The sequence below is a fragment of the Streptopelia decaocto genome (assembly GCF_964273445.1).
Source record: "Streptopelia decaocto genome assembly, chromosome: 7".
Taxonomy (NCBI): Eukaryota; Metazoa; Chordata; class Aves; order Columbiformes; family Columbidae; genus Streptopelia; species Streptopelia decaocto.
In genome coordinates, this window is record NC_138661.1 from 66,899,788 (window position 1) to 66,925,845 (window position 26,058).

A 26,058-nucleotide genomic window follows, 5' to 3' on the forward strand; every position below is an offset into this window, starting at 1 on the left:
TCCCTTGAAGTGCTTCTTCATCTCCATCATTCAGGGAGGAGCCCAAGGCCCCATAATTATTAACATTATTGCCTCTGTTAGACAGTGTCTGTAGCATCCTGGTCACAGGGTAGGATTTTGAAATACCAACAGTTTCACACTGGATAATCATTTATAAACCAAGGGATCGCTTGCTTATCTGCCTGGCATGGATTACACTGCTCTGCTTTTTGTTTGTTTGTTTACAAATTTAGTTTAGTACACATGCGAGTCTGCCTATTAATGGATGATACAGAATAATTTATCCAGGGTTATGCTAGAAGAAGTGGCAATGGGAATGCTGCGCTGCTGGGAAACATTTAACAAGCCTGAATGCCTTTTTTTTTCCACCCAGCGTGATTTATTGTGCAACGTATGGTTGGAGAGGGAGGTGGAGTTGCTGGAACTTGTGCTCTGTGAGCCTGGCAAATGGCCCTCAGCCCAGATTTAAAGACATCTGTGTTTGATGGGCAAGCGCTACCAAAACTCAAATCTCCAGGGGTACCTTCATCTGGACCAATACCAAGAAATCTCTCCTTCCTGGGTTTTTTCCTTTCCTTAATTATTCCTGAACAACTATTCTGTGGGAAGGCACGTGGGCTCTGTCCGTTCCGACCAACCGGCTCCACTGAACACTGGGAATCAAACACCAGAAACCAAGGGGGCTCCACCAGAACGTGTGTCCTCTGCCATTGTAACCAGCTCACATGCAGCCTGAAGACAGCAAAAAAGGGGCGAGCTCATCAAATTAATTGCCTGCCATGAAGTTCCTCCTGGTTTGCTGTGTCAATGACTTCATCTTAACCTGTCTTTTGATCTCGACCTTCCTTCCTCCCTTCCTCCCTTCCTCCCTTCCTCCCTCTCTTTATTTCTCACTTGTGGTGTCCCCGTCTCCTCCCTCTGTGCAATCTTGCCGGCAGCTTCAACATCTGCTCATTTTGTGTCCCCAGGAGGACCCGCGATGACGGTGACATACACCAACCGGGTGGCTGACGCCCGCCTGGGCACCTTCTCCCAGCTCCTGCTCCAGTGGAAAGGAAGCATCTACAAACTTCTCTACTCCGAGTTCCTTATTTTCATCTCCCTCTACTTCACCATCAGCCTTGTGTACAGGTAAGCATCACGACATCCTCACACAGACCATCACTCTCAGGCTGTCCTGGAGCAGAAGAACTGAGCAACACAGCATTGGGACAGTGACCCTGGTGAAGAGGAGCTTCCTCCTGTTCGCGGGAGGAAAACAAAGGTCCTTCCTCACTGCTCTGCTATGGCTTAGCAGCTGATAAATCTCCTTTTTCTGTCCTGGGAAGCAGCACAGTTTCTCTTCTTTGGGATGAAGAAGGGCGGTTGATGATTGTCTACAGAAGAACAGCATGGAGATCAAGTCCTGGAGATGTCCCACCATGGGGAGTTTTAGGAGAGAGTTTCCCTTGTTACACAACAGGCGATGCCTTGGGTAGAATCATAGAACGGTTTGGGTTGAAGGGACCTTCCCAGCTCATCCAGTGCCCCCCCTGCCATGAGCAGGGACATCTTCACCAGCTCAGGTTGCTCAGAGCCCCGTCCAGCCTCCCTGGGATGTCTCCAGGGATGGCTCATCCACTGCCTCTCTGGGTACATATTTGGGAGCAGACATCAGCTCTGAGACCTTTGATAAGGCAGCTCTATGGCTGTTTTGGTGAGGAAAAACAGGGAGTCCCTTTAGCTGGTTTAATCCCAGATGCAGCACAGAAGTAGAAAAGAAGCTCTAAGACCCAGGCAGGAACCCACACCATAAGAGCAGAGCTTGGACTGATATTTTGCAGGATATTAAGTGTATCGTGGTGCACATCCAAGCTCTGTGGCAAACCCTGATAGAATAATATAATCATTTTAGTTGGAAAATACCCTAAAGATCAAGTTCAGCCATTAACCCACCCCTGTCCCTGCCCCATGTCCTGAGAACCTCATGTCCATCTGTCCAACCCTCCAGGGCTGGTGACTCCAGCACTGCCCTGGGCAGCCTGTTCCAATGCCCCACAGCCCTTTGGGGAAGAAATTGTTCCCCAGATCCAACCTCAGCCTCCCCTGGCACAACTTGGGGCTGTTTTCTCTCATCCTATCGCTCACTACGCTTCCCTGAGGCTGATGCTGCAGTTTTTCCCTTTTAGGCTGATCCTGACCGAGAGTCAAAGGCTGATGTTTGAGAAGCTGGCGCTCTACTGCAACAGCTACGCTGAGCTGATCCCCGTGTCCTTTGTGCTGGGTAAGGAGCTCTGTCTGCAAACACTCATGGGTTTTACGTTCATAGAATCACAGGATGGTTTGGGTTGGAAGGGACCTTCCCAGCTCCCCCAGTGCCCCCCCCGCCATGAGCAGGGACATCTTCACCAGCTCAGGTTGCTCAGAGCCCCGTCCAGCCTGGCCTGGGATGTCTCTAGGGATGGTTCATCCACCACCTCTCTGCCCAACCTGGGACAGGCTCCCACCAACTTCAGAGTAAAGAATTTCTTCCTCATGTCCAACCGGAACCTCCCCTCTTTCCATTTAAAACCATCACCCCTTGTCCTGTCACAACACGTCCTTCCAAAAAGCCTGTCCCCATCTTTCTTATCAGCCCCTTTTAAGTACGGAACTGCCACAATAATGTCTCCCTGGAGCCTTCTCCAGGCTGAACAACCCCAATTTTCTGAGCCTATCCTCAAAATACTCCTTTATAGGAATATAGGAACAGGATGGCTAACCTGTCCAGCTCCCCTCCAGGTTTCTACGTGGCTCTGGTGGTGTCCCGCTGGTGGGCTCAGTACGAGAGCATCCCCTGGCCCGACCGCATCATGAACTTGGTCTCCTGCAACGTGGACGGGGAGGACGAGTACGGGCGGCTCCTGCGGCGCACCCTCATGCGCTACAGCAACCTGTGCAGCGTGCTCATCCTGCGCTCCGTCAGCACCGCCGTCTACAAGCGCTTCCCCAGCATGGAGCACGTCGTGAGGGCAGGTCAGTACCTGCACACAGCAGCACCTTGCTGCTGGTTTTTGGGGGGTAAAGAGCCCTGGAAATGGCCAGATGACCTCCAGAGTGCAGATGGGGTAGCACTGCAAGGTGCTCAGCTGATGTCTGCAGCGGGTGCTGCGCATCTGCTCTGCTTTTCTGGGATAATCAACTGTTTGTTTCCCCATTGCTTGTTGCTACTAATGTTTTGAAGGCTTGTTTCAAAGATGAACGGTCTCTGCCCAAATTTTTTACTTAAGGAAAGTATCACAGTCTAGTTTGTGAATGCACATATGCTGCAGGTCACTGGTTGATCAGAGGAGGGTAACTGGGAGGTAACTGCTCGCCCTGCATGGGAAGAGAAAAGCTCTCTGTAGCATTTATAAATAACTCTGTGCACAGATCTGTAACGCAGCACAAGCAGATCTGTGCACAGTGGTATGTTTGTCCTCCTTCAGAGCAACAGTTTTCCACTGGGCAGGTGGGAACTGGAGCCTCAGACCAACCTTAACTCTGGGACTCCTAAATCCTCCCTGGAGATGCTCCCCAGGGTACAACATTTCCCAGTCTGCCCAAAAGGAAACGTCTGCACCTGCCATAATCAACTGGGTTCCCTTTGCAAGCCAGAGGGAGAAACAGGCACTTCCAGGGCACAACTTATCCCGTTCTCAACACATGTCTAAGTGCACCAGGCAATTGCACTTTATCTCCCTGCTGACTGTGATCTGATCAGATATGCTGCAGACATCCAACATTAAATGAGATAAAACCTGCCTCTCACACTTCTATAACTCAATGTTTTAACCAGAGGACTCACTCTCCCCTTATGTGTCTTCCAAAGCCTGAATGCCTTAGTCTTTCCTACGATTTTTAAGGAGAGCTAAGGTGACCACCTGAGATTTAGGTCTTATCAGACCGGTTCATTTCTGCCCTCCATGGCCATCCCTCTCCCACCTCGTCTCTCCCACCCAGGCCTCATGACACCAGAAGAGCACAAGAAGTTCGAGAGCTTGAATTCCCCCCACAACAAGTTCTGGATCCCGTGTGTGTGGTTCTCCAACCTGGCTGTGAAGGCGAGGAACGAGGGCAGGATCCGGGACAGCGTGCTGCTCCAAGGCATCCTCAACGTGAGTGGCAGAGGCGATGGGCACCTGTTTGACATCCTTGTCCAGTCCTCTCGGTGGAAATAGAGGCATTTCCAGAGGTCGGGCAATAGGGATGGGGGGGTAAGACAGTGAGCCAGGCTTGTCCCTGGGGATATTACATTAATTTTGATGGGAAATACCTCCATTGCCACTCTCCAGATCAGGACAGAACAGAGGTTTTCATGGCTTACTGACACGGTAGCAATGTCACATTTACTAGAGGCGAGGAGAATGTGACATTTTTCTCAAATGTGGTACTGGAGGGACCACAGGACTCACATCCATGTGTAGTGATGGGAGACACCCATGTAGGCTGATCCAGGACCTGCTTTCTCCAGCCTTCTCACCCTCCAGAGCAGCCAACGACAGTGGCCAGCGGAGCCCTCTGGGACACAGACAAAAAGCTGCGAGGAAGCGTGTACCTGGAGGAGAGCAGGAGGGGTTAAAAGCCTCCCAAACCACCAAGGTCCTTGCAGAAAACTTCACTATTGGACACTCTTAATCCTGGGAAGCAGGCCATGCTCTGCAGGCAGAACTGGCAATGAGCCCTGCCCAGCTGCAGAGAAAAACCATTCAGAGCAGCTCGTCCTTCCTTGGATTCATGTGCAGAGAAAATCACTTTGTTTCTGTTGCCTGGAGTGAGATTCATGTGCCCAGAGAGAGAAATCTCCCTCTGGGCTACTTATCTAGACTCACTGTATGGCGAGGAGAGCAATGAATCCTCCTGAGAGGTTCTTTGCCTAAACTGTTGGCTGCTCATTTTGTGAAATGAAAAAATGCTGCTATGAAGTGAGCAAAAAGGGATCGTGGGCTCGGATGGAGACACCCAGCAGCTCCTCCAGGGTAAATGTGGGACCCTGAGGATGGTCCGGGGCACCAAGGGAGCAGGAGGCCCGGGTGAGCTGGAGAAATGAAGCACAATAAAGCCAGAGAAGCTCCGTGTCCCCAAAAAGACGAAAACTGGTGCTGACAGCCCGTTTCCTTTCCCCGCTGCAGGAGCTGAACACCTTGCGCAGCCAGTGCGGGCGACTCTACGGCTACGACTGGATCAGCATCCCCCTGGTTTACACGCAGGTGAGACGGGATCCCCCACACCTCCTGCTACAAGGAGCACCCCATTACACCCATAACACAGACCACGCTGACACGAGATACACCTGGACCCCTGAACCCACCTACACTCTTGTATATGGAGCTCATCCCTTATTTCCACAACTCAGACACAGCCACCTCTACAGAAACACACTGCCCAGGGATAACTAACCATCACTTATATATGTGGAAAACACAGACATTTGCAGATCCACTCCCTGCACTGCTTTATGGTTTCTCCCTGCTCAGCAGAGCCCAGATCTCTCCAGCAGCTCTGATAGATTTGTGCCACTTTAATATTTATATCATTCAGCTCTTTAATATTAATAACTCTTCCAATACAAACCCAGACAGACGCTTCGGCACCAACTTGCCCCTTTGTATCGCACAATCCAGCTGCTCAGATAACACCAACGCAGCCCCTGTGAAACGGGAACCGTTTCCCTTCCTGCAGCGCTGAAGGTTAATGGGGAACAAACACCTTGGGAAACTATTCCTGCACAAACCAGCATCCTGCACACAAAAGCAAGATCATAGTGTGTCTTCACCCCCTCTGCAGCACATAACCCATTTTTTTTAATAGGTGCCCATCCACAATGCAAATTCTGTCATTCCAAGCACTTTATCTCCTGCCCATCACAAAACAGCCCTGTGCATTGCAGGGCTCTTGGGACACCAGGTGTTTGTTTTGAACCCCCTTGCATCAAGAAACCACACGAGAGCCACAGCTGCTTTTCATTTGAAAAGGGGAAGTTCCCAGTCCCGTGATTACAGAGAAAAAAGCCAAAACTCTTTGTAACCTGAAATCTAGGCAGGCGAGCAGGCGAATATAAAAAAGGCCCAGCGTGAGGATGAGGAGAGAGCCAGCTCAGAGCTGGCAGCGCTGCCGAGGTTCCCATCCCCGGCTTGGGAGCGGCTGCCAGCACAGACGGAGCCATGAGAGCCGATGGCAGGAATGGAAAGAGCTCACAGACCCCTTGGTTCAGCAGCAGAACAAACCTGCAGCCACATGTGGGTTGTTTAAGCTCTTTCCATCCAGCACATCACATGTTTTCTCCTGCCGCCGTCTTTGTGACACCTACGCAGATGTCATTCCATGGGCAGCGGGGAATGACATATGGTGTATGTAACAGCTAAAGGGCAAAGGATGCATTTAAAGCTTTCCGCATCTTACTGCAACAAGCGGACAAGCCTGTCATAACTAAATCCAAGGCTTTCAAAAGGCCAGAGGGATGGCATCTCTGCAGCAGATCGCTGCTGTTTGGAGGCGTGTGGGGCGGAACTGAAAAGCGATGCTGGGAACTCAAGCTCCTCTGGTGTGTCCCCTGGCGTCTTTCCCAGGTGGTGACCGTGGCCGTTTACAGCTTCTTCCTGGCCTGTCTGATCGGGCGGCAGTTCCTGGACCCGGACAAAGCGTATCCTGGCCATGAACTAGATCTCTTCGTGCCCGTCTTCACGTTCTTGCAGTTCTTCTTCTATGCTGGCTGGTTAAAGGTAAGTCTAAGAAAATACGTCAGGAGCTGGAATCTGACCCAGCCAAGGGTTTTTCCCAGTGTGTGCTCACCAGGGACCCAGCTACATTCTTTGGCCCGTGGGCAACATGCCCGGTGCTGGCAGACAAAAGGATATTGCCGAGAATTCCCCAAGTTTCTGAGCATCTCACCCCGGAGATCAGCTCCTAAAAAGCTTTGGTCCTGGCTAGTTCGGGGAAAAAGAGAGACAGTGGGCTACGCTTTGCCTGCAGTGATGGTCTAGGGCTGTGTGAGCAAGGGGCCTTTGTGTCGCAATGTCACCCTGCCAAGCCTCCATTAACCCATCTCTTTTGGGGAGGAGCAGCAGATTGAAGGGACATCCCACTTCTCCCTGCAGGGAAAGGGGCAGGTATGACCGTGATAACCTTTGCGACGCGCTTCTCCACGTGCAGGTGGCCGAGCAGCTCATCAATCCTTTTGGGGAGGACGATGATGACTTCGAAACCAACTGGCTGATCGACAGGAACCTGCAGGTAAAGCCAAGGCGGGACCCTCCAGCTGGGCCTGACCTGCAGAGGGACACTGAGGCAGGACCGCACCGGAGGGGTGGGGGAGTCGGAACAGTCACAAAGTTCTCCTGCAAAACCTCTGCCAGGTCCTCCCAGGCCTGCGATGGGGTGGAGGAGCAGCCCTTGGTACCCTTGAGCTTTCCTGAGGTGTTTCCTGCACATTAAGCTCAGGATCTCCAGAGGGAGAGCAGGAGGAGAGCATAAGGCTCGTGTGATGGATGCAGACTGTTTCATACCCTCGTTAGCTTTAAATTCCTGCCTCTCCTGACCTTTTTCCACCCTGTTTCTATCCAAAACTGCCTCCTCTGCTTTCTCCCACGCAAGAACTCTCCACCTTCAGCCCTTCCTAACACCGAGCACACTGCTTTCCTGTCTCCTTCAGCATCACTTTTCTTTCAATTAATGAAATCTGTGTGAAAAACAACCCAAGTGACAGGAAACCACAAAGCAAACCCAGCCACTCGCTTCACTTGCATGCTACGTTGCTTCCTCCTGCCCTGCCTTCCTTTTTCCACCGATAACCATCGCATATAACGCCACTCACCCGGTGTGACACTCCTGCTGTCCCCTGCAGGTGTCCCTGATGGCGGTGGACGAGATGCATCAAGATTTGCCCATTCTGGAGAAGGATCTTTACTGGAACGAGCCTGATCCCCAGCCGCCCTACACCGCAGCCACCGCCGAGTACAAGCGCCCATCGTTCCTTGGCTCCACTTTTGATATCAGGTGAGTGCAGCCACGGGGTGTCAGGACAACCCACATTTACACCTCAGATCAAGTCTTGTGCAGGGTATTATACTCAAGGAGTAAGTCTTTCCACCAGAAACCACCACCTTTTGCAGCTGTGTAACAGCCCCTTTGCCTTTCCCCAGCATGCAGAAAGAAGAGATGGAATTCCAGCCCCTGGAGCAAATTAAAGAGAACGAGGAAGCCAACCACTCCACACCGTTACTGGGACACCTGGGCCGCCTCCTTGGTGTCCAGTCACCGAGCTTCTCCAGGTCCTCGTCCCGGATGAACCTGCTGCGCCGGCGGGGAGACCCCACGTCCCCCTTCTCCCATTACACGTACCAAGACATGGGCAAGCCCGGGAGCCCTTGCAGCATCAACCGGCCCAGAGAAGACTCGAGCTCGCAGGACCAGTGGGACAGCGAGGAAGGAAAGCTCAGGGAGTTCGACGCCTTCATGTCGACCCCGTTTTACGAAAGGCCGGGTTTCTACAGCGCTCCGCAGACGCCCATCAGCTCCATCCCCATGATTTTCCCTTCTAGACGCCAAGGCCGCAAGAAGCCGCCTGCGCTCTCCAGCATCGCTGCGTGCTCGACTTCTCTTAAGGATGTCATTGTCAACTCCTCGCCTTCCAGAGCCAGCGATACGTATAAAAGCCAGAGCTCCATCGGCTCGGGCGCAAAGGAAACGTTTATTTGGCCAACAGACCGGAGCAAAGGTCCTGAGTCACTGGTTGAAACAGCAGAAGAAAAGAGCAGCTCTAACAGTAAAAGCAGAGAAGCTGCCACCACGGCAAGTCCGGGAGCTCAGTCCACAGCATCAGGCAGCCCCAAGTTCCCCTTCCTGGCAGAGTCCCCAGAGCACGAGAAGCAGGGCAGCTTCAAGAGTCTGAAGAGTCTGAAAGCTTCCCACCCGCCCTGGTTAAACCTGGAGAACGCAGCATCGGCCACCCCCAATTCCGAGCATTCGAGTGCCTTTCACACCCCCAGTAACAAAACCCCCGGCGGCAGCACCTCCTTCTGCTTCTCCTTCACCCCCATGACGTCCCCGGTGCTGCAGAGATCCCCCATGGGGAACACGGGCCCTGATGCTCGCAGCTTAAGTTTAGAAGACACGGCCAGCGCTCCGGAGCATCATCCAGCAGAGGTTTCCAGGACCACCAGGGATACTGGAAACGGAAGCGCTAATACACCGTCTACAAAAGAAGCAAGAAGAGCAGAAAGTCCGTCCCCCAACGACTCCGGCATCTCTCTGGCCGAAGGTGACTACGTGGGGCTGATGGAGGTGATCATGGAGACCAGCGAAAGCACGTGTGAGGAACAGACAGATCAGCGCAGCTAGAGGAGACCAACACGCACAGTTCTGTTGAGATACCTGCTGTATTAGTGATATTGTGGTATCTTTACACCTGGCCACACTGGCACTCACCCAAACAGAAGGGTAGTGCAGCCAAACTACTGCTGGAACACACAGCTAAAGCCCAGCCCAGGCTAAAGCCAGCACTAATGACCCACTGCTACTGGGCTCAGGTATGGTAGCAGGCACAACTAATGAAACCAATAAAAAACCCTCCAATGTAGCAAAGAACAAATCAGACTGCGTATTAAGTATTGCAGATACCCAACAGAAGAGAAATAGCTCAGCAGGTAGCAGCCTAAAGGACCTGGAGGGCAGGTGCAGCCCAAACCTGAAGAGGAATATAGTTATTAATGATCACTCCCCCCTCATCACCACAGCAAGAACCAGAACTTGAGCTTTATGGTAACATTTGGCACAAGGCCCGTCACAAGTCTCAGGCGGGACACGCACCACTGCCAAGATACCCCAGGGGAGGGAAGGGACTGCAGCACATCACGTCATTTGTGGTGCAGACCCACAGTGCTGCTTCAAGTCACACCGAGCCCGTGTCGTCCAGCTCTGGAAATGTGATGGGATAAGGCAGGGCAAGCGTCTATTAAAAAAGCAGCTGCAGCTCAAAGATTATTTGCCCAGCACATCGCTCCCTTCTGAAGTTCCACATCACATCTGCCATTGATTTGACAGTGCTCAAAGTCATCTGGATGGCAGCAAACACCATACAGCTGAGTTTATACTGTCTTCCCTAAGAAAATAAAAGCAAGGCTGAAGTCCAGGATCATCTGTTTAGTTTCTTCATTTTAGTTTCCACACAACAATTTAGAGAAACAGCAAAACTTCTCCTGCTTCAGAAGCAGGTGCAAATCTCCCTTCACAACAGCCACCCGCCTGCTCTGCTGTCCTGCTAGACCCAGGCAGATGTCACCACCCCTTCCACGTGTCCCCATAGCGTCCTTGGGGCAGCTCCTGCAGCACCACCGCTTCAGCCCACCCTGCTCACAGAGCACCGCTCCAGAACCTTGGCTTTATTTATTAGAACAACACCTAGTGAGGCACCAACCCCCTCCTCCTTCAGCAGCCTCATCTCAGTTCAGAGACTAAACCAGCAAACCCAGATACTCAAGCCTTTCTTTCCTTGCACATACATTACAGCAACACCTTTGGTGGCAAAGGCATTTAAAACACAACTTGAATCACTAAGCAACTCCTGCAGTAGAACCCACTGCACCAGAAAAAAAAATATTAAAATAAGTAAAACCCAATTCCCCTAATATATTCCTTCATTCACATCCCATTTAAGGTATCTTGACTATCACAACAGAGCCAACAGCACAATCCTCTCGCATCCAAGAGAAACACAAAAAGCCAGCTTGAACCAAGTCACTTTATTGGATGGAGGGCAATACACAAAACACAAGAGAAAAGAAGGGTGATATTTGGTACAGAGTATTAGAACTGTTTAATCTCAATAGCTGAAGATGCATGCACGGCTGGACAGTAACATCAGAGCCCCGCTGCAAGGGCAGGGCAGCTCTGGGCCAGGCTTCAGCTGTGGTTGTCGCAGTCCCCGAGGGTGTGCTTGTCGAACAGGTACTCGGCCATGCCGTACTTCGGGGCCCCCATCTTCCGCAGGTTGGTAACATGGTCACCCAGCTCCTTGATGGCTTTCACCTGCTCATCCAGGTAGTGAGTCTCAATGAAGTCACACAACTGAAAGGGAGACAAAAGAAGTTTAAATTTAGGCCAAACACAGGTTATCCCGCTAAAGCAGTGGCTGAAATCCTACCACTCCTCTCCAGGGTCAGGAGATTATACAGAAAATAACAATTCTAAAGCTGCAGGAGATACCCAAGAGGAAGAAGCCTTTAGTTTTTCCCTCAGCAATGCTAGAACCAAGACTAAAGTGAGGCAGGCTTATCTAGGCACACTTGCCTCAGAGCCCCACAGTACAATGTCAACGTCAAGTCCCCTCTCTTCCTCACTACAAGCAGCAAAGTCCCTGAAGACATTCAGAAGCCCCCACTGCACAACACTAATTCATGACTGAGGATTTACACGTCTAGAATGGTCCAGCCATATCATTTTTTATTTGAAGAGTCACTCTAATTTATCCAAGATGCTTTCAAAAGTACTTTGATTCAGACAGATGCCAATCTCTTCCTGATCCTAAGCAGCCTCAATCCAGCCTTGCTAACAACTTGCACCTGTGAAGAAACCTGTGTTTTCAGACACTGTATTTACTCTGAAGTGTCAGGGCTTTTACAACATTCAGAAGCAACTTAATCTTATGACAAAGGCCTTACAGGCACGTATTGGTTTAAAATTAGAACTCAACCCCACCCAGAATCAAGCCTTCTCTATATAGAGCTTAATACACTTATTTTATTCAAAACACTGTTCACGTGAGTGCTCTGTGCTCCAAAGAACAAGAGAAGGGTTTGGGGAAAGCTCTGTAAGGCAGGTCTCAGCCACCCTAACACACTGCAACTCATCCTCCTGGAAAAAAAAAATGGCAATAACCTCACCAAATGGCAAAGATACAGCCTGAGACCTGGGTCTGCCCCTTTGGAAAGGCTGCACCCCTTTTTCCCCACACAGAACTCACCCCTAACCCCCACATGGTTACACACATACAAGCCCCCTCGTTGCACAGTCACATTCTCAGCTTCATCATTTACTTACATGTGGATCATTCTTTTCAGTTGCCAGTTTGTGCAGCTCCAGCAGTGACTGGTTCACATTCTTCTCCAGGTGCAGGGCGCACTCCATTGCAGTGAGGCCATTCTCCCAGTCATCACGATCTGGCTTCTAGAAGCAGAAAGCACACGGCCACATTTTCTGTAAGTACTCACAGACCATTAGGGAATAAAGTCTTTTACATCAAAGTCTGTTTAGATCAAGTTCAGCCATTCAGGTACCTTCAAATATTTGGCAGATACCCAGTACATGAACAGAGCAGAACTGAATACACACTCCAAGCCCCAGACCTTTCCCCATTCCCCATGTTTTCTTAGTTTTATGTTCTGAGCTCTGGTAGACAAAACAGCTAACAAAGCTGCTGTCTTCCTCCTCCCATTATAACCTAATGGTTTAAACACCTGTCTGTTTAAGTAGGCAATGGGCACAATCTTAGAAATTAAGCAGTTAAGACACAGGTACAGGTGAGTCTGATCTTCAGCTCAAACTGCCCAGTACAGTCTGGTGTTTACAAGTACTCAGACTTACCAGTGAGCAAGTGAATTATTCTCAAGTACCCACCACTTGGTTTGCTATTTTCCCCAGGAAGAGTTGTAAACTCTTAACTTTTAAGCTGGCCCTATGACATTGTTCACTTCCCGCTGTTCCAAATAATCTAATTAAGCAACTTGAAGAAAACAGTGCTATGAAATCTTGCAGTGAGCCACCACAAGCAACTGGAAACTTGTTTGCCATGGGAACATGAAATACCAAGTCAAGAGTTTTCTACAAAACAGCACAGAGAGCAGAGAAGGCTCTTGCCATTGAATTTAAGACAAATGAACAGGTTGTGTGGTAGCTACCCTCACCCCACAGCAAACCACCTAGCGCTGGGCATCTTCTTACACAGGAAGGACTTTTTATTAATCAATCAGCACAAATTATCGAATTACTATGCATATCTAGATCTTGGGCTGAGCACCACACACAAATCACAGGAATGTGTTTATCTACTGTCAGCTGCTGCTCCTTTCGGGAAGAGGAGCCACAGGGAAATTTATCCCCTTCCAGCCCAGAGACAGAGCACAAGTCTAGTTCTGCAACAGACAGGACAACCCAGAGCTCCGCTCCTCACCTTGATGTCCTGCAAGAAGATGCGCCCACCCCTCTGATTCTGGAGCTTCATCAGTTTCTCAGCATGCTCACGTTCCTCGTGGGACTGATGCAGGAAGTACTTGGCAAAGTTCTTCAGGGCCACATCGTCCCGGTCAAAATAGTAGGACTGAAAAATAAGAATTCATATGTTCAAACCCTCAGGTCTTGCTCCAGCAGCCACACAAAGCCAAGTCTGTGCTGTGATCTCAGGTATGTCTCCTATCTGAGGAGGTGGCCGGAGTCCAAGTTCAGGCTGGCAGCAGCACCAACAACAGCAAGGCAGAGCAGCAAAACTCTTCCCTTAGTCACAACTTTCCTGACTAGGATTAAATGTTAACCTTTATCCCTACCACAGACACCAGGGGCACAAATACTTGTGGTTCAGCTCTGAAGATAAAAAAGCCCACAGCTCAGATACCTGTTCACCTGAGCATCAATCAAATGCCTCAAGCACAACAGACATGACAAGTCTTCTTCAAGGATAAATCTTCACTGCTCCCTTTGTTTGCTTGAGTTTGTTGACAATGATCACAAGTCAAGGTTCTGACTTGCACAGTTGGTTATGGGTGACCAAGAACCTTAAGGTACTTCAGCAATAAACCTCCCAATGCTTCCCTGGGCTTATCAGGGATTAGACTAAGAAGCACACTTACTATTTTTTTTTCTTCAAAAGTAGTATCACATTAAAAAGACAAAAGATACGTTGAACTAAAATACATATTCAATAGTAAACACAAAACCATCCTTTTTGAAAGCCAAAAAAAAACCCTGTGGCAGCAGTTAGAAGCCATCACACAGCTGGTTTGTTCTGTGGTCAGAGCCACCAGGCAGGATTCAATGGGAAGCTTTGTATCAACTGCCAGTTATTTACCAGACAAACTGCTACAAAATTCTCTGCTCTTCAAGCAGCAGCCTGGAGGTTCAAGGCAAGACAGTGGTGCTTGTATGCCACTGTCATCCATCAACATTATTACACCCAGCTCGTAGCTGAGGTTCAGACCTCCATAGTAACACAGGAGCAAGTTCTACACCAAAGTGCCACTAGAAAGTCTCAAGTTAACCTGTACGTCTAAAGAACTAAGATTGCTGTGCAGAGGTCAGAGCTGCTGTTTGGACCAAAGTTACTCATCTGCTTATGGCTAAAATAAGACTTTTGTGCCAAGATAAACATGTAAGCGCAGCACCAAGGATACTGCGAATTCATTTCATGAACAAGAACGAAAAAACCTCGCCTCAAGAGACACGAGCTCCTGCGGGCAAGGTGCCAATGGCTTTGTTAGTCAGGTCCTGCTATCCAGCCCAGCCCCAAGGGCAGAGCCGCCTGGAAGCTGCTGAGCTGTGCTGATAACGAGCCCGCCAAGGGCAACGGGCAGAGAGCGGTTAACGTGTAACTCGAGTTCGCCGGCGAGATAAGAGTCTCACCTATAGAAAACAAGCGGCCGCCCCGCCCCGGGGGAAGGCTCAGAACGGCCCGAGGCGAGGGGGGAAGGAGGAGGGGAAAGAGGAGGGGAAGGGGGAAAGGAGGAGGGGAGGGAGCGCGGCTGCGCCCGCAGGCACCGCCCGGCCCGCTCCCTGGGGCAGCGCGGGCCGCGCCAGCGGCCCCCCAGGGCCCGAACACAGGGCAGGCCGCAGGGGTGGGCCCGTCCGCCCCCCAGCCTGGCCTAATCCCCCCTGAGCCTGGCCTAACCCCACCCCTCAAACGATGGCCTAAGCCTCCCCACCCCCCGAACACCGGCCTAACCTGGCCTAAACCCCCCAACACTGGCCTACAGCCCCAAATCGCGAACCTCCCACCTCCTTTCCCCACTAACAGGCCCCACGCCTCCCCCTCGCCTTACCGCCGTCCCCCACAGCCCCCCCGCTCACCATGCTGAGATACACGTAGGACGCGTAGAGCTCCAGGTTGATCTGCCGGTTGACGGCGGCTTCGCAGTCCTGGTGGTAGTTCTGACGCACCTGGGAAACGGGCGCTGCCATGGCGTTACCTTAAGGTGTTGAGTCGGTAGATTCGACGGCGGATTAAGTGTTGGTGGTGGGGGCGGCGGGCCCGAGCGCGGCCGGTTCCGTCCAAGCACTGTTGAAGCAGGAACCCGCTCTGCTCGCCTCGCCGACGCGCTCTGACCGACGGCAGCGCCGCGACGGCCCTTTTATAGTCCACGCAGCGTCCGCACGCAAGACCCCGCCCCTTCCCGCGAGCTGAGGGGGCGTGGCCTCCCCGCCGCACTTCTGCTGGCCCAGCGTGACTCAGCACACCCCCCAGTGGGCGTGGCCCGCGCGCGCCCCTTCCCTCAGCGACAGTTTCCAATATGGCGGCCGCTCAGGGCTATTGTGGGGGGGTCCTGTTACCCACCCGCTTTCCACCCCAAAATTGTCGCCAGGTTGAGCCAACCCCCGTCCCAGCGGAATCCTGGAAGCCGGGGGTGGCCTTCTGCCACAGCCCGGGGCTGCCGGCCCCGCAGGGAGGGCGCAGGCTGGGGGCACAGGCCCGGAGAGCAAAGCGCCTCGTGGGCCTGCGTGACACACGAGCGATTTGTTCATCAAATAAAACCAGCCTTAGAGCCTTTATTAGTAAACGTTCGAGTTGTTTAACTCATACAGCATTGGGAAGGGAGACATTGATGCCGTGATGGATGGTATTTTTTGTCCTTCTACTTAAAAGTGGTACTAGGTACAAAAGCTCGGCCGGGTGTCAGTGGCAGCTCTGGTTTGCTGTCTCAATAAAGCAGCTGGTGACCCAGCGGTGAGACCTGGTGGGTTTGCAGAGTCCTTTTCAGCCCCTCCGTTGGAAACTGCCTTTAAAACGCTCCTAAGAAATACAGCAAACAAAGGGCAAAACCCTCGGTTAGCCTGATGAGCCGAGCAAACCTCAACGAACAGACACAACTGAACTCTTCCAACTTGCTCCACGTTATTTACAGGCACCAGCAGCGATGGCTCGTGGTGTTTGATAACAACCCGGGGAAGGAAACACTGGATTTTAGTACCCGTGATGACTAAAGGCACCATACGCAAGAAAGCTGGTGAGAAACCGACATTTCTGACCCTCCGATGTTGGATTTGTGTGAAGGTGAGGTTTAGGGTATGACCTTATAGTCAGTTCAAACATCATAATAAAGAGGTAATTGAAAAATCAAAGGCCAAATGGAAAAAAAGAGCCTTCTGATAACGAGGTGATTATTTCAGCAGCTTTTGTCACTGCCAAAGGCATTGAGCTTGTGTGGTCATTTATGTTCAATAAACATTGGATTCATTTACTTTCTGGTTTCTGAAATTTTAGGAAGATGGTGAGTGCAGCCTTGAGGCTTAAACTGAGATCATCCCGCAACATTGGGCTCCCAAAGTTTTGACTAAGACAACGTTAGCGCTGAAATTCATCTGAAATATTAGAAGTTACTGAGCCTGTAAACTCAGATTAAATTAATTTTCCTCTAACCAGATTTTTCTACTAAGTTTCACTTGGTCTTTGCACCTTCTCGGCAATGTGGGATTTCCCATGCGTGACTGCAGAGGTGTCTGGCTGTGAGTAAAGGGCAGCGCAAGGCTCGTGGTAGCACAACGGCGCTTTTCTGGGTGCCTGAAGGGAACACGCAGCCTTTGGCTTCCCTTGTTTTAGTGTTTTCTGTCGGTTAACTGTCAGAAGTCATTAAGATCTGTGTGTTAATGTGGGTCATACCTATTGCTTCGGCAGCCTGCCAGGTACATTTGAAATCTCATGTTCCCCTCCCACATAAACGCTTATGTAAAAGCAAAAAACTTGTAACTGCTGGGCAGACTTGTGTTCCTGTTTTCATTCTGTAGTGTTTTCACCACCATTTGGCTGAAGAGGTTTGCCAAATGTTGTCCTTGAACCTACAAAATACTAAACCATTTATTTGATATGTTTGCTGTTCGTTCTCTCTTTCCACCAAACCTTTTTGCCCGTGACTAAGCCACGCTTGGAATTATCAGAGTAAAGTCGCCCAGCAGTTTATAGATTGCAAACTACTCCTTTTTAATTTTCCCAATCTCATCCTGACCAAACCAGCATAAATCCTCATGACATTGTTTCATGAAAAGGCTGCACAACAGCAGAATTTTTAAGTAATTAAGCAAAAAGTCAGTGAATAAAAGAACTATTTCCTCTGTGCTTGGACAGTCTGTGCCACTCATGATTAAATGCTAGTAAGATCAGGGAAGTTCTACATTTTGCTTCCTGGATCAAATGCAAGTTGCACAAACACGCACATTATTTTTGATGACAGCAGATTTCTGTGGCCAGAATGGGAAATACTGGGTTGCACAGCCACGCATCATGAGAACTTCGTGACCAACACAAAGGGTGTTTAACACACTCTGTTCTCACAAGAGTTTAAGTCCAGCTTGTACCCAGACCTTTTCTGTTGATTGTGCAACTACTGTCACACTGTGCTTTAATTTTGACTTAATTTCATTCTGTTTTCTTATGGCGTGGTTTAAGCCTTCTTTTCTCTAGTCCCTTTCTTCCTGAATAATGCCTTTCCATACTTAGGCTCGACTTCGCATCAAATGACATTCAAGTCATTTTTTGCATCTGAAAATGTTTCACACACTACTTTCTATCGTATTTTCAGTAGCTAATAGTTAATTGCACGCCTGACCATTCTTCATTAAACTATTTGAATCGGAGGGGAGATCCTGGCCTTTCTCATTCAAATCCAGTACATTAAAGATGTCAGTGTATGCAGGAAAAAGAGCCTGGTAATCCAAATTACTTTTTTATCAGTACACTTTACACACTAACATCACAGCTGCCCAGGGACTGCTCCATCCTCTGCATGTGCAGCATTATTTTGAACTTATGTCATCGCTCAACTGCGTCATTGGTCTGAAGTAGATGCCCACAATCAAAAAATCAATGTATTGTCTGCCTACACAAGCTTCAAATTGTTGAAGACAATCTTTGTTTTCCCTTGGACAAGATCCCACCAGAAACATTGGAGCAAACTCTCTTGTTGTTTACAGCTTGGCTATTACAGACCTGAACGTCAGCCAGTTTAGGGACAGCAACGCTCAGCTTCTTCATCTGACAGCTGGAGAGGACAATTTCAGTGTGTAAAAAATAATGAGAGCTTCTTTGAGAAATGTTTCCATAAATACACAGAAAATTATTAAGTCAAAGAACTGGTGGATGTGGTCAAGATACACCTGGATGCAGAAAATCCACCAAGATTCGCTTGTACACACCTCACAGTATCTCAGCAGAGTATCTCATACATCGTGTGTGTGTGTGTGTGCATCTGTCTGTCTGTCTGTGGAATAAGGGGTCCCAGCCTGGGCCAAGGGGAAAGAGTTGTCAGTTTGGGAGCCCACAGTGGGTTTGTAAGAGGACATGACACATGGTTACAGCAAGTTTGTGCAGACAGGGCCACGCGGCGCATCAGGCAGCAAGAGTGGGTGATGTTGGCAAAGACTTTGCACGGGGTGAGGCCTGGGGAACGCTAGAAATAAAGTAGAAAAAAAAAAAGGAAAGTTTCCATGGCTCTTCCACCCACTGTAATATCAGTTATACTGACCCTGTGCGTGAGCTTTGCAAATGATGGCAGTTAAACACCACTTGTAAAACAGATACTGGACAATATTTGCACGAAGGAAATTCTGGGCTTGTAAAAACAGAAGCCAGATTTTTGCTGATCCAGCCCCTGAGCAAAAACTCAGCATGTGACTTATTCACCCAGCAAGACCTTCAGCGAGAGGCCTCCCTTGGTGCGAGCAGAGAGAACTCGCTGTAGTTGGACCAGGCACAAAGTTCAGGAATGCACAAAGTTCCATTTATCATCCGTAGAGAGAGTTTTAAAACGCTTGCTTTGTGCCGTGCTCATTTAATGGCTCGAAAAACAACAGATCTGAGTTAAAAAGCAACAACTGTTCCAAATCCAGTGAGTGAGAGCTGAATATTCCTTGAGTATTATATCAACAAAAATACAGTCACCTCTTTTGTAAAGCGCAAAGTCCTGTAAATAAGATAAATGGTGAATCCAGTCAAATATTTGTTATGGAGAACTTCCATTCCACCCCCAAACTTCAGTGTCATTGGGCTGCCAGACTTTCTGTAAACACAAAAGCAATCCTAAACTTGGCTCCAAGGCTGATCATGTGGCTGGAAATTTGACACTAATCTCAACTGTGGGTTTTCAAAGCCGTTTATTAAAAACATCTGAGATGCATTTGTTCTGAAGATACCCTAAAAATGGAAATGCCGTTAACTGCAAACTCCTCCTCCGGCTCCTTGAGTAAAACATTGTGCACGTTTTTCAGTCATTTCTTTTAGGTGCCCAATTTTCTACCTGTGGGAAATCCAGGGTTTAGGCAACAAGTTTTCACTGAGTCCTAAGGGCACGGAATTCAAATTATTGGGTTACACAGAACTGCTTGTTCCTGGAAACACGCTCCTAAGCCAGAAAGTCAAACGATATTTGAACTTACTCTAGGAAATTGGCTTAGGAGACGACTGAACAATGAGCTGATCTGCTATAGGGAGAAAAGTCTTAAAGACAAAGTAATTAATAACATTCTGTCCTACAGGATTTTGTAGACAAGTAATAGAAAACTCACTTTAGACAGACAAACACACCCCAAGTTGTGTTACAGGTTTTTTTCTCTCTCTGGAATAGTTTCGCACACAGTCAGCCTAAACAAAATGCCCCAGGAGATTTCGATTCCCTAATTTGTTCCAAATGTCCCTTAATTTAATTTTTCTTCTTTGACTTGCCTCTAAAAATGAGCTTAAAGGCAAGAACAGCAAGGAAGAAAAATGTTAATAATACAATAATTCTGCCTGGCATGGCCAGAAGCAGAATTTGGTGAATTTACTCACCTGTATCAGCCCCATTTAACCCAATTTCAAGCCTGACACCACGACCTGTGACTGAAAATCTCTCGCTCTGATCCCAGGGACAGCCTGGGCACTAAATGGACACAGTGCAGCCTTCACAGGATGGATTTGTCGAGTTGCAAAAGCCACAACTAATGTTGACATTCCACTGCAGGCCACAATCCACAGCATTTGCTGTACTGGCATCATCCTCTGGTAGCGTGATCCACTTTTTTCCCCCTCTCAGATTTACAAAGTCTTAAAGAGGTGGGTGCGATTCTCATTCCTTATTTCTGTTTTACTTGATATCTTTTTCCTTAGATACTGAAAAGCTGGGGCGGGGGGGAAAGGCGCTTGCAAATAGAACTGCCCAGCTGAAGTCAACCACCATAGGGAAATTCCTGAATACACCGAAAATTACTTCCTTTCCATCATGAATTCCCCTGCAAAACACTGGTAAGGGCTGGTGGGAGAAATAAGGCAGTACAGCAGTTTTTAAAAGCTTCCCTACCCCACAACTGTGCCCATAATCCAGATTATTCATCTGCCAACGCATGCTCGTATTTGTAGTTATTGCTCATCCCCAAGGTGCCGTTGTGACGGTTTGCGGAGCATCAGGTTTGAACAGACGTTCTACAGCATTAAGCCTTTCGGAGTAGGTGGTGGTTGCTTTTATATTTAGCCACCCAAAAAGGGGTAAGTAGGCAAACGCTTTCAGGCATGATGAGAAGAAACAAGCTTTTACAGGGAACTGGCAGTTAAACACCGGCTTAAAGAACATGCACCAGCCCGATAAAGCGCTGGCTCCACCACAAAAACAAACAGCGCTCCATGTCTCAGCCTCTGAGGTGCTGATGGAGGCACCTCCAAACTGCTGCAGGTCTCTCCAGGAACTCATTTCACGGCTAATTTAGAGGAAGTGGAGAGATTAGATAATCTTTGGTGGTTTAGAAGAACTGGAGGGATTTTCTTTATGAGGGTGAGGCATAAAGTTGGTGAGGGCAAGTAGAAAAAGGGAGTTTTCTCAGAATCTGCAGAAAAGCTGGTTCCTGCTCCGTTGTAAAGAGATGCTGAAAACCCCCCTGTGGTTCATGCAGCCACAGCTCCGCGGGCTCCACACGCACACCACCTGCACACCCTGGCTCTAATTTCCTCCTGAACCGTGTCCAGCCCTTTGCCAGCAGGGTCAAAATATTTAAAAGCAGTTGAAGAGGCTCGAGGTGGATCTGCTCTGCCATGTGCTCCCCACCGAGCAGCTGGTGTTGAGGTGTGGAGTATTTGCCACAAAAAGTCACCTCTGGATGAGCAAAAAAAAAACCCAAACAAATAAAAAGCAATGAATTTGGACAGAGAGAGAAATAAAGTGGGGAAAATACTCAGCAGGCTAGATTGGACCTTGATATTAATACATAGGATGGGATCTAAGGACCATGTATAAGTTGTCTTCTCCAGCTCAACAGATGTTGGCCCGGGCCCACAGATAGTGACATCTCAGCAGCCACTAAAGCAGCTACAGAACAGGCCAGCGAGATAACATGGAAGGGCAGCTACAGGAGGACATTCTGCTCTAGTACACAAACTCCGCAGCAATCACATCTGGCTGGTTCAGACTGTAGCAGATGTTGGCAGATGTTCTGCTGAACAGACTAGGCGGAATCACTAAAGCCAGGCAGACCCCCAGCCTCTTAAACCGTGGCCATCGGTTCATGTCGCCCTGTGGTTTTTGGTCAGCATGCTGGGAGGATAATCCCACCAAAAGCTGTTAAATTATCAGTCTCGTTTGCTTTCTGACTCCTCTAGGACAGCACCAGCTTCAGTTCAGGTTGAAGACAGCAGAATGCTCTGCCTGGCCTAAGGAATCAGTCCCTCCCCTCAGTTGCTCTGTGCTATGAGTAGCTTGCTCAGTCATGCGTGGCCGTGCTGCCCAAAACCTGTGTAAATAGGCAGCGATGACCAAGACTGAAACCAGTCAAATCAGGAACTTTCCAGTCCAACAAGAAAATAAAGATTTCCGCTCCGTACTTATTTAGCACGGGCTGGACTCCTTGCCTTTTGTTTAATGCTCTTGGTTGCTTCTAAAGGCCATCATGAGAGGGACACAACACATAGTAGACTCAGAGTAAAGTTACACCGTGCAGCTGAAACAATCACACAGCATGAAGATGTCAAAAAGAGGAGACTCTGCTCCTCACACACCCCCACAGACCTTATTTGCCTCTTTTCCCTGTCCCCAGTGCTCTGCTTCAGTGTTCATCAGGGTCTCTACGGGCCAGTTCAGCTCAGGAACCTGGGAGAAAACAGAAGAGGAAAAATCAACCATTTTTAGGCCAGTTTCTAGGCTTTGCTTAGCCAATGGATGGATCTAACAAGCTCCAGAACCAGGTGCTGGGTGGGAGGGTGGTGGGTTGCTCGATCAACTCAACACCTTCGCAAATGAAATTAAAGTTTCCAGTGTGTGTGGAAGCCAAGAAAGGAAAAAAATAAAATATGGGAGGCAACCACCTTGCTCACAGGGGTCAGTCGGGGCAGGATTGATACGGTCTGACGGCAGCGGGGCACTGGGCAAGCTGAGGAGATGAGACACAGTGAGGAGAAAGCTCCTGGAAAGCCATTCCTCACAGAGGAACTCGTGCTGAAAGGCAAAAGCTGAAACATAGGATCTGGACATTAAGAAGCAGTGAAGATGTTAAATCAGGCCCAAAAGGGAAGCGGCTGTAACGAGTTCTCTCCCGAAGCAGTTCTGCAGTCAGGAGGTGCAGATTGAGCAACAAGCTGACATCAGCTAAAATAACAGGACGGTGGAGGGAGTGGCTGGGATGGTAAACTATGCGGATGTTACTGAGGTCACCATGGAAAACATAACTTCTGACTGGGAAGAAAAAATAAGCCAGAATTGCAGCATTGTTACCTAATCCGGGAAACTCTGGCAGTAAAGTTCAGCTGTATGATGGCTTAGCATGACCACACACACAAAAAAATCAGCCTTTTACCAGAATTGATCAGTGACTGCATCCCAAGCCCTAGCAAGACTTAACCAGCTGTGAACACCACCCGATGTGGGTAATTCCTCCTTCTTTCTCTGCCCCTACAGCCTCACTACAGCAGAAGATGTTGTGTCAAGCACAGGCCCTTGCCCAGCGAGGAACACACACCCCAGCCCTGGCTCACCCGTTATCCCAAGTCCCTCACTTTCAGAAGCAAGAGACAAACAGATTTATCATCACACCTCCTGCTTATTTAACTCCTGATCCTCTTTGATCAGTCAGTTCAGATCCGCAGACGAGAAAAAAGGTTGTCTCACTGCCCTGTTAAACCATTAGTTTGGACTTAAGATACCCAGTGAGCCAGAACTGCCCATATATGCTTTGCCAGCAATTATGACTGGTCTAAAAGGTAGATAAGTGATATTTGCTGATGCTGCTGTTGAGCTATCGAGTGGCGTTCAGGCAGCACAAGTCTCTGAAAAAGATCCCCACCGTCCCTCTAGCTTCTTTATTTGCCCAGAAGCTCACTTGTTAAGAAAAGCCTGTGTTTACTCTCTGCTTTCTTCATATTTTCATATACTCTGGAGTCACTAGGTCTACCTACCTCCCCATAAACATGAACATTTCATGATGAACAGGGGGGACCGTGGCTGTCAGCTTGGTAAAGGAAAGAAGAACATCCACTGCCAGTGTCTTCTCCTTTGCATCACCATCACAAACTTCCTCAGGTGGGAAGGGTTCAGTATCTTCTTGCTCTACTGCAGAGGCCAGAAAAGCAGCTCAATCCAGAAGGGGCTCAGTGCAGGAGAAAGGAGTATTTCCTAAACTGGCCCAGCCTCACATCACAGTAACACAACCCCACAGAGATCGACAGTAACAAAGCTGACAAGTGAGAACACAGCTGGAAACTGAAGAGACTGAAAAAGAAGATGGAAGGGAACTGAGAATCTGTTCTTTTCTACAGCCACATCCAGTGTAAGAAACAGCAGGGCATGGAGAAACTGAGGAACGGGAAGGGAAAGCGACACCAGCGTTACTTTAGATCAACTAGAAACTTCTTTTCTCACACTAAGTCCTTCAAAAGTGCCTCCTGCCAGAAACAGTTGGTAGGAGACAGTTCTACCCCTTTTCCCATGTCACCGCCAACCCTAATCAGTCAGATCTCTTTGTTTCAATGGGTTTCTGCTTTCCTCTTAGGGGGGAGTATCGGGATGGAGCAACAGCATGTACGAGAGCAAACAAATCCCAAGGGCTCGGAACTGGGAAGCAGACACAATCTCTTCCCGACCAGCACATGACCTTGATTCATTTTCCTTCTTCAGAATGAGACAGCATTTTGTTTTCAGGCAACGCGTTTTGTCTGATACCCGCAGTAGCCAAACTAAGAAAGGCACCATTCATTCGCCAAGGCCACGTTTTAAAAGCATCTTTCTTCGCCTTTGAAAACTAGCAGATTGTCCTTGCGTTATACCGCGACTCAGGAGATATGTGAGAGGTTACAGCACTTGGCTTTAACTTCAGAGTTCAGTTGTCTTGTGAAGAATGCTGCCCTTTACAACTCTTTCTAGGAAGGTTAACTTTGTTAACATTTCCACCCGGTTTACAGCACCAGTATTGTGGTCAATAACTGGCACACTGCTAAGCTGGTCATGACTCCTGGTACCCCTCCTCCTCCCATTTCAACCCCTTCCCTCCAAAACACACCGATTTAATAGAATTTTGGGGAGGAAGGGCAACAGAAAGCTGCCAACTGCCAGTGGCGCCTTCCGGTATCATGACAATTTGCACCACACCTGCCTAATCCTGTCATGGTAAAGCAAGAAAGCTCATTTTCCTATAAGTGCTTTCCACTTCGTTGGTCTTCATATACATTAGCTCTGCTTCCTCAAGCCGTACAGCTGTGTCATAACTCATCCGAGCCTTCTTACTCGTAGCAGGACCAGCCCGAGCGGCACTTTCCACCTCACCTGGCTGCCCAAGGCTGATTGTAACACCAGGGCATCTCAATCCTGGGTGATCCAGAGCCCCTCCAGCTCAGCACAACCTCTGCTCGCTATGACAGCGAGCAGGGACGCTTGGGCAGAGCACGGGGACAGCGCAGGTCACCACGTGAAGAGCTGTTAGAACCAGGCGGCCATCTAAGTATTTGTACAAGATTTAGGCCTCTGGTTTCAGTGTCAGTGCAGCTCCAGGGAGGAAGGAAACAACAGTGAGAGACAGGCGGGGTACAGCACTAAAATGCTCTTATAGAATCATAGAATGGTTTGGGTTGAAGGGACCTTCCCAGCTCATCCAGTGCCCCCCCTGCCATGAGCAGGGACATCTGCACCAGCTCAGGGTGCTCAGAGCCCCGTCCAGCCTGGCCTGGGATGTCTCCAGGGATGGTTCATCCACCGCCTCTCTGCCCAACCTGGGCCAGGCTCCCACCACCCTCAGGGTCAAAAACTTCTTCCTCATGAAAATCTGTCCCCCCTTCTCCTCTTCCCAGCCCTGCGGCTCACCCCCCGCACCAGAAACCAGCACCCACCTCGCAGGCTCCTCCTCACCCAGCAGGCCCGGGAGCGAGAGGGAACAGGCGAGGGAATCCCCACAGCACCGGGGCGCGTTACCAGCCCAGGTGGCTCGGGCCAGGCCTCGGCCCGGGCGCTGTGGGGCGGACGGGGGCCGGGGGTCCCGGGGCTGCGCGGAGCCGCCACCTGAGGGCGCCCCAGCCGCGCTGCCGCCGCAGGGGGGCGCTGTCGGCGGAGGAGCGCCCGGCTGAGCCAATCAGAGGGCTTGGTGAGAAGGGCGCATGCGCCGCCGCCCCGGGGCATGCTGGGAGCTGCAGTCCGTGGCGGTTTTGGGGGAGCGCGGAGCGGTGTCGTCTCCCCCATCAAGTGCCGCTCTCAGCGGGGTCTGTATGGAGATACCGGCTGGCTGGGGCGGTTCGCGTAGAGTTCCCTCCTCAGCGTCATTGCGGGGTGTTTTCCGGCCTCCCCCAGTGCTGCCGCAGGCTGTGCGGGAAGCGCCGGGCCCCTCAGGGCATGCCCGCTGTTGCCATAGAGATCAGGCGCCAGCGTCGCG

At 49.8% G+C, this 26,058-nt stretch overlaps 2 protein-coding genes and 1 long non-coding RNA gene across 3 annotated transcripts; 1 reads left to right on the plus strand and 2 right to left on the minus strand.

Moving 5' to 3' along the window:
- Positions 1-741: 741 nt before the first annotated feature.
- BEST1 (bestrophin 1) lies at positions 742-10,056 on the plus strand. Its single transcript, XM_082058782.1, has 9 exons — positions 742-1,131; positions 2,169-2,263; positions 2,761-2,994; positions 3,961-4,115; positions 5,130-5,207; positions 6,567-6,719; positions 7,150-7,230; positions 7,841-7,992; positions 8,139-10,056. Exons 1-9 carry the CDS (start codon positions 980-982, stop codon positions 9,334-9,336), a joined length of 2,298 nt encoding a protein of 765 aa, XP_081914908.1. The 5' UTR covers positions 742-979; the 3' UTR covers positions 9,337-10,056.
- A 660-nt stretch (positions 10,057-10,716) lies between these two features.
- On the minus strand, positions 10,717-15,309 carry FTH1 (ferritin heavy chain 1). The gene is made up of 4 exons (XM_082058035.1): positions 15,049-15,309; positions 13,163-13,309; positions 12,034-12,159; positions 10,717-11,061 (listed from the first exon to the last, which is right to left on the minus strand). Exons 1-4 carry the CDS (start codon positions 15,157-15,159, stop codon positions 10,897-10,899), a joined length of 549 nt encoding a protein of 182 aa, XP_081914161.1. The 5' UTR covers positions 15,160-15,309; the 3' UTR covers positions 10,717-10,896.
- A 410-nt stretch (positions 15,310-15,719) lies between these two features.
- LOC309442345 lies at positions 15,720-25,839 on the minus strand. Its single transcript, XR_014184591.1, has 3 exons — positions 25,523-25,839; positions 22,218-22,298; positions 15,720-15,988 (listed from the first exon to the last, which is right to left on the minus strand). It is a non-coding gene; the product is annotated as an uncharacterized lncRNA (long non-coding RNA).
- Positions 25,840-26,058: the final 219 nt, after the last annotated feature.

Coding starts and splice junctions, on each gene's coding strand:
- BEST1 (XM_082058782.1), top strand. CDS start 980: ATGACGGTGACATACACCAACCGGGTGGCTGACGCCCGCCTGGGCACC. Junction 2,995..3,960: donor GGAGCACGTCGTGAGGGCAG/GTCAGTACCTGC, acceptor TCTCCCACCCAG/GCCTCATGACACCAGAAGAG. Junction 5,208..6,566: donor TCCCCCTGGTTTACACGCAG/GTGAGACGGGAT, acceptor CGTCTTTCCCAG/GTGGTGACCGTGGCCGTTTA.
- FTH1 (XM_082058035.1), bottom strand. CDS start 15,159: ATGGCAGCGCCCGTTTCCCAGGTGCGTCAGAACTACCACCAGGACTGC. Junction 12,160..13,162: donor TCTTCTTGCAGGACATCAAG/GTGAGGAGCGGA, acceptor TTCTGCTTCTAG/AAGCCAGATCGTGATGACTG. Junction 11,062..12,033: donor CTGAAAAGAATGATCCACAT/GTAAGTAAATGA, acceptor TCTCCCTTTCAG/TTGTGTGACTTCATTGAGAC.